Source organism: Drosophila rhopaloa, unplaced genomic scaffold (assembly GCF_018152115.1).
Source record: "Drosophila rhopaloa isolate 14029-0021.01 unplaced genomic scaffold, ASM1815211v1 contig_203, whole genome shotgun sequence".
Taxonomy (NCBI): Eukaryota; Metazoa; Arthropoda; class Insecta; order Diptera; family Drosophilidae; genus Drosophila; species Drosophila rhopaloa.
In genome coordinates, this window is record NW_025335088.1 from 4102425 (window position 1) to 4110685 (window position 8261).

General features: G+C 36.5%; 1 protein-coding gene across 1 annotated transcript; it reads left to right on the forward strand.

The window, feature by feature from the left end:
• Positions 1 to 1432: 1432 nt before the first annotated feature.
• LOC108043636 (40S ribosomal protein S3a) lies at positions 1433 to 2451 on the forward strand. The gene is made up of 2 exons (XM_017122418.1): positions 1433 to 1826; positions 1908 to 2451. Exons 1-2 carry the CDS (start codon positions 1486 to 1488, stop codon positions 2371 to 2373), a joined length of 807 nt encoding a protein of 268 aa, XP_016977907.1. The 5' UTR covers positions 1433 to 1485; the 3' UTR covers positions 2374 to 2451.
• Positions 2452 to 8261: the final 5810 nt, after the last annotated feature.

Sequence of the window (8261 nt, forward strand, 5' to 3'; positions counted from 1 at the left end):
GTCGATTGCAGGAGTTTACATGTGAGGACAAAATAACATTAATACTATCTGAGGTGCCTCCTGTCACAGCAGCTATAAACTTTAAATTAGCAAATAATTATCAGTAAATTAAAAAAATAACAACTATTAAATTTAAATTGTATAGTTTTTAATATCTTTGTACAGCGGCAGTTTTGTCTTGCCAAGGTAGTTGATAATATCTTTTAAAGGCGCTTTCCCGCAAATACGATATTTGAATTTTAACTGCTTGTCAAAAGCCCAGCTGACTTATAGTACGACCACAGCTCGCTTAATTCTGATGAACTCTCGAAATTTTGGTCACACTGGAATGCTTAAAGTTTTTCCGCAGGCGAACTCGTTTTTCGATCTGAGTACTAGGCTTAAGAAAATTCCCATATATGCCGTCTTCCCACAGAGATCCATCCACCATCCGTTGAAAGGGTGGTCCATAAGGTTTTGCCGTTCCGAATATTCCAAGTTAGTTCCCTATCCAAATTTGACGGACTTTTTTGTGTGATAGTTAGGCGATGTTTTTTCGGTGCAACTCTGAATTCTTCTTAAAGACAGTGAATATTGAAACATTCACTACGAAAATTTAAAAAAATAATGGCGCTATACTTTTGAAAAAGGAAGGCGCCAATTAAAAAAATGGTGATTATAGTTGTAATAATTAATTAATTACTGCTCAGTCCGTGTTGCACTCTGCAGCATTAGGTGATGTTTTTCGGTGCAACTCTGAGTTCTTCTTCTTGACAGTGAAAATTGAAACATTCACTACGTAAATTTAAAAAATAAAGTGTCTGGTAACTTTTCGAAAAGTAAGGAGCCAAATCAAAATATGCTGTTTATACTTGTAATAATTAATTAATTACTGATCCATCCGCGTTGCAGAATAAAGAGTTTCTCCACTCTTTCCTAGGCGCATACCGTACTCACAACATGGATCAGAACACCTTGGAGAATATGTATATTTAATGAACTTGATTTGTTGGTCAATAGCTGTTTTTATTTTTTCTGCAGGCTGGCAAAAATCTGTAGACATATTAGTTCGATTTGGTTGCTCGCTTGCAGTCTGTCACCACGTATCATATATAACGCTGTTGTGCTCATCTTAAATGTTGTGCAAAATGCAACGGGCTAAAATGAAGAGCCTCAGCTGTTCAGATCAGCTGTTATCGGATGGTGGATGTGCTCTGTGGGAATCGGAGTTTCACATATGTCAAAAATCCCAACCGTTCCAGACGGATGGACTCCATGGGAAGAGGGCATTAAGCGGCTGACCGTTTAAATGGAGTATATTGGGAAGGCAAAAAAACTGTTTGTTGAGAATTGGCTCTTCCGTTCACACAATATAAGTCATAAATTGCTTAGTGCATAAGGGCCTTAAATAAACATTTGACACCATTGACATTACCCAACACTTATTTCCTCCTTTTGACAACTACAGTCAACGTGACTCGACCTTTTCCGGTTTATTCATTGAACATGGCAGTCGGCAAAAATAAAGGTCTTTCCAAAGGTGGCAAGAAGGGTGGCAAAAAGAAGGTAGTGGACCCGTTTTCTCGCAAGGACTGGTACGATGTTAAAGCTCCGAATATGTTTCAAACCCGTCAAATCGGTAAAACGCTTGTCAACCGCACTCAAGGCCAGAGAATTGCGTCCGATTATCTAAAGGGTCGCGTTTTCGAAGTGTCTTTGGCAGACTTGCAAAAGGATATTGATCCAGAACGTTCTTTTCGCAAGTTCCGCCTAATTGCCGAAGATGTTCAAGACCGAAATGTACTCTGTAATTTCCATGGCATGGATCTAACTACTGACAAGTACAGGTAATTGTCTGATAAGTATGGACCATTATGTTCCTTCCTTCATAATGTAACTGCTTACTGAAATATTTGTATATTTGGTAGGTCCATGGTGAAAAAGTGGCAAACACTTATTGAAGCTATTGTTGAAGCTAAAACCGTCGATGGGTACCTCTTGCGAGTGTTCTGCATCGGATTTACCGCCAAGGATCAGCAGTCTCAGCGCAAAACATGCTATGCTCAACAGTCGCAAGTCCGCAAGATTCGCGCCCGAATGACTGACATTATTACTAACGAAGTCAGTGGTGCCGATCTGAAGCAGCTTGTCAACAAATTGGCTTTAGACTCGATTGCTAAAGATATTGAAAAAAGTTGCCAGCGTATATATCCTTTGCATGATGTTTACATCCGCAAAGTCAAGGTATTGAAGAAGCCACGTTTCGATGTCTCAAAGCTGTTGGAGTTGCATGGTGACGGTGGTGGAAAATCTGTCGAAGCCGCTGTGTCCACCGAGGGAGCGGTGATCGACCGCCCAGAAGGTTATGAGCCTCCAGTACAGGAAGCTGTCTAAAGTGGATATGATATGCATATTTTTTAATGTATTGCATTCAGAGATAAAATACATTACTCTACAAATGGCATAACCTAATTTTGAGGGTTTTTGTGTTCGGCCCTGGGCCTCTGGGGAAATTTTTGCATATTATAGGTCTTTTGTGTGTGCACAACAGTTTTCTGTCGGTACATGTGGTATGTATATCAGAAACTACTAGTTAATCCTTTATTGTTTATTATATTTAGCAATTGCCCTGAAGGGATATACTTAAAATAAAAGGAGAAGTCAAGGACTCTAGGTATGTTAAAAATATTTAATATAATATTTAACATAAAACTAAAATATGCGGCAACAATATCTAAAATATTTTCCAAGATCTATTCGATAACTCTGCATTTCATTAAAGGTCTCATTGTGACTTGAGATTGAGTTTAATTTTATAATTTTATTTTGAGCATAACAAGCTGGCCTTTATTGATTGGATACTGTTTGCAAATTTCCAAATCTATTTTAGTTATTAAAAAAAAAGAAATCATTTTGATTTAATTATTATATTTTTTTCTTTTCCCTATTGTTTATTTTAATCGCCGAATCATTAATTTTGATTTCTTTTTCAAAATATGTTTGTTTTGCTTCCCATAGGGGACAACACAGCTTAATTATTTAGAAATATTTAAACTGCATTGCACGAAATTTTTCAAAAATGTGGCATATTTTTGCGATTATTGTGATGGCATGTTGTTTTTCGTCCTGAAATTAACAATCGATCTGCGATATCGAGCATTTAAAGATATTAAATATATTTAACAAATGCTATTTTTGATTGTCTTTACAGGTTTGCCGATTTGTTTTCAGAAGTGTAACAAACAAGGACTACATTTTTTTAACTTTCAAAGCCAGTTGCAAGTTAAAATATGTCAAATTTTCTTCGTTTTGTTTTACTAACTTATACTAATGCGTTTTGGAAATGATCTATAATAAGTTTAAGCGGTTTTAATAAAAAAAAAGGTTTTATACATTTAAGGTTTTAAGGCTGGGTGAAACTTTCTGTTGCAAAACATGTTTTTTTTTAAATTTACGATTTAAATTTTGTAGATTCGGACGATTATATCATACAACTGAAAGTTTGTGTTAGACCCGGGTAAAAGCCTGCATGCGATCGTACATATGGTATGTAAATCAGATATTACTACTTAAAAAATTTCTATTGATTGTTTATTATATCTAGGACTTGCTGCGAAGGGATCTTCTTAAAATAGGTATGTTGAGAATTATTTAATATGTTTGTCTATTTATTATTTACCGTGAAAATAAAATATGCGGCAGCCACTTCTTAAATATTTTCTAATGTCGATAATATTTTTATACATTTGATTAAAGGTCTCCTCGTATTTCATTAGTGTTGATGATTGTAAATGCCGAAACTAATTTTTGTTATTTTACACAAATAAAAAAAGTTACACTTACCATAACTGTCCCAGAACTGTCCGGCATTTCAGTAGAACATTCTTAGGAATTGAAACTGCATTGCATAAAATATTATACATACATGTATTATTAACACATGCCGCATATATTATTTTGGCAAAATTAATGTGATGATATATTATTTTTCGTCTCTGTCATATTATGATGATAACTCTAGTCCTGAAATTACTTATCGCAGATAACGAACGTTTATTGATATTAAATATATTTAACCAATGCTATCTCTGTTTCTCCTCACAGGTTTGCCTATTTGTACACAGAAGCACAAAGTGTAATAAACAGGGAGCTTACATTTTTTAAAACTTTCACCGTCAGTGGCAAAGACAACAAATTTTCGATTTTCTGGATTTTTTTTTACAAACTAGTACTAATACATTTTTGTACACGATCAACGTATCATCTTAAATATTTAATATGCATAGACAGCAGTTTTTAATTAAAATTATTTCATTAATTTTGTTCTACTGGTATTTAAAATGAGTGTTATTATTTTTGAGTTTGCGATGCTTTGGGTTTTCTAGACATTTTTTTAAACGTTTTTGGTAATTACGTTTCAAAAAAGACTCAGTCATATTCTTCTCAAGAGTTATTATTTTACTTGGAGAGTGCAGACGTGTTTAGCACGAGCTCTGGAAAATCACTTAAAAAGTGGAAAACAAATATCTATAGATACTGGAATAGTCTAATAAAGGCGAAAAGACGCTATAACGAAAATAAAATGTAAAATAATAATTAGTACTATGACAAGTGCAAAATTCTTATAAAAAACAAGAAAGGAAAGCTAACTTCGGGCGGAGCCGAAGTTGATATACCCTTGCAGAATACTCTGTAAATTATATTTTGCAAAATTATTCATATGATGCATTCTTAATACTCATAAAAAATCCCAACTTCGTAACTTTAAAAACACCAAAGTTATGGCATTTCCGATCAATCAGTTATATGGCAGCTATAGGATATAGTCGGTGGATTCTTATGAAGTTTGGTAGGTCGGATTGATTGGCCAAAAATAAAACCCATAGAAAATCCCAACTTCCTAACTTTACAAACACCAAAGTTATGGCATTTCCGATCAATCAGTTATATGGCAGCTATAGGATATAGTCGGCCGATCCTTATAAAATTTGGTACGTCAAATTGATTGGCCAAATGTAAAACCCATAGAAAATCCCAACTTCCTAACTTTAAAAACACCAAAGTTATGGCATTTCCGATCGTTCAGTTATATGGCAGCTATAGGATATAGTCGGCCGATCCCGGCCGTTCCGACTTATATACTGCGTGCAAAGGAAAGAAGGGTGTGTGCAAAGTTTCAATTCGATAGCTTTAAAACTGAGAGACTAGTTTGCGTAGAAACAGACAGACGGACAGACAGACGGACAGACGGACATGGCTATATCAACTCAGGAGGTGATCCTGATCAAGAATATATATACTTTATATGGTCGGAGATGTCTCCTTCGCTGCGTTGCACACTTTTGACCAAAATTATAATACCCTCTGCAAGGGTATAAAAACAACTCAGCCCTACTGACTACTGACAGTGCAAGAGCACGGTCTTGTTCTCCCGCCCTACTCACCCCAACTCCCACTTCATGGAGCTTGGAGTGTAGTACCCCACCCCCAGCTTCGACTCACAGCTCACCAGCCACGACCATAGTCTCGGTCACCAACAAAGCGAATATCGAAAAAAATTGCCGATATAAAATCGCCAAATAAAATTGTAAGGGCCAATATCGCCAATATTAACAACAAGCGAGTCCGGCTATACAGACTGGCATGAATCGCTACATCCAAATCAAACGGAAACTTAGCCCGCAAAATAAAATGGTTGGAAATAAACCAAAAACAAGAAAGGAAAGCTAACTTCGGGCGGAGCCGAAGTTGATATACCCTTGCAGAATACTCTGTAAATTATATTCTCCAAAATTATTCATATGATGCATTCTTAATACTCATCAAAAATCCCAACTTCCTAACTTAACAAACACCAAAGTTATGGCATTTCCGATCGTTCAGTTATATGGCAGCTATAAGATATAGTCGGCCGATTCTCATGAAATTCGGTAGGTCAGATTGATTGGCCAACAATAAAACCTATAGAAAATCTCAACTTCCTAACTTTACAAACACCAAAGTTATGGCATTTCCGATCGTTCAGTTATATGACAGCTATAGGATATAGTCGTCCGATCCCGGCCGTTCCGACTTATATACTGCGTGCAAAGGAAAGAAGGGTGTGTGCAAAGTTTCAATTCGATATCTTTAAAACTGAGAGACTAGTTCGCGTAGAAACAGACAGACGGACAGACAGACGGACAGACGAACATGGCTATATCAACTCAGGAGGTGATCCTGATCAAGAATATATATACTTTATAGGGTCGGAGATGTCTCCTTCACTGCGTTGCACACTTTTGACCAAAATTATAATACCCTCTGCAAGGGTATAACGAGAAGGAAGCAAACTTCAGCAATCCGTAATTTAATACCCTTGCAGATGTTACAAAATGACTGAATTTCGATTTTTATGTCTATGTTACTAAAAACAATGAAGCCATGTTGATATTGCGCTGCATTTTGCATCGTTTTTATGCAGCTATGTCCGGTTTTCAAAAAACCAAAAACGTAAATATTTCGATAAATATGTAGAAAAACAGCAAAATATTTTTTTTTTAAATATTTTTTTATAACATTTTTTTATGGGATTTTAATTTTATTAAAACCGTAGTTCCATAGTATTTAAATATTACCAAATCCAAAAGAACAACCAAACACCAAAGTTATGGCATTTCCGATCAATCAGTTATATGGCAGCTATAGGATATAGTCGGCCGATCCTTATGAAATTTGGTAGGTCGGATTGATTGGCCAAATATAAAACCCATAGAAAATCCCAACTTCCTAACTTAACAAACACCAAAGTTATGGCATATCCGATCAATCAGTTATATGGCAGCTATAGGATATAGTCGGGCGATCCTTATGAAATTTGGTAGGTCGGATTGATTGGCCAAATATGAGACCCATAGAAAATCCCAGCTTCCTAACTTTACAAACACCAAAGTTATGGCATTTCCGATCAATCAGTTATATGGCAGCTATAGGATAAAGTCGGCCGATCCCGGCCGTTCCGACATATATACTGCGTGCAGGAAAGAAAGTTGTGTGCAAAGTTTCAATTCGATAGCTTTAAAACTGAGAGACTAGTTTGCGTAGGAACAGACAGACGGACAGACAGACGGACAGACGGACAGACAGACGGACAGACGGACATGGCTATATCAACTCAGGAGGTGATCCTGATCAAGAATATATATACTTTATAGGGTCGGAGATGTCTCCTTCACTGCGTTGCACACTTTTGACCAAAATTATAATACCCTCTGCAAGGGTATAACAACAAAGTTATACTTTTTACAATTTTTTTTCTGATTGTTCCTACGGTAGCTTTATGATATAGTCGCCCGATCCGGCTCGTTCCGACTTAAATACTACCTCCAACAGAAAGACAACTTTTTGGAAAGTTTCAAGCAGATAGCTTTAAAACTGAGGGACTACCTTGCGTAGAACATAACCTACAAAACGACGCTATTCATAACAAGTTGGGTAATTTTTTTTTTTTTTTTTTTTTTGCGCGGAGTCCTCACTTACCCGCCCAACCGACCGAGGGGCGCAGCCGTGTATCGTAAGATAGACGCGAGATAGGAAAATAAAGGTAAAGGTCCGGGGAAAAAAGTAATAGTTCAATAGATCAATCTTGTGCCAATGAAGCAAGTATCAATCGTTTTAGGAGCGGCAGAGAGTCAAGTTTTGATATTACAGGAAAAAGTCTATTATAGTCAGAACATAATACTCTGAAAGGTTCATGCAAGGCATAGTTAGATCTACAATGATTTAAAATTAGGGGAAAATAATTTCTAGTTAATCTACTTGGCACAGAAAAGTTTAGCCGACTTAACAAGTCGGGGCAGTCAATATCACCATGTATAAGGTTATAAATAAAGATAGTACCAAGCATCGTTCTACGGTTGGCTAGGGATGGTAAATTAATCAAAAGAAGTCTACTAGAATAAGAAGGTAAGATAAGGTTTGCATCCCAGTTTAGGCGCCGTAAAGCAAAAAGAAGGAAGTTTTTTTTTTATTGCGTTAAAAAGTTATACATGTGTAAATATGGAGTTCGCTAACGCCGAAATTCGCGCTGTTTTAAAGTTTTCCTTCGTAAAAGGTAAATTCATAGAGAAACATTCCGTGAGACCTGTTGGACAGAATCAACGCCTGCGATATGCTGCTGAAACGGAATGAACTCGACCCATTTTTGAAGCGGATGGTGACTGACGCGAAAAATGGATCACATACGATAATATCAAGCGAAAAAGGTCGTGGTTGAATGCCGGTGAATCGTTTAAAACAGTGGC

Excerpts from the sequence above, each read along its gene's own strand:
- LOC108043636 (XM_017122418.1), top strand. The coding sequence starts at position 1,486 with ATGGCAGTCGGCAAAAATAAAGGTCTTTCCAAAGGTGGCAAGAAGGGT. Across the intron at positions 1,827-1,907 it reads CTAACTACTGACAAGTACAG|GTCCATGGTGAAAAAGTGGC; the intron begins GTAATTGTCTGA and ends TATATTTGGTAG.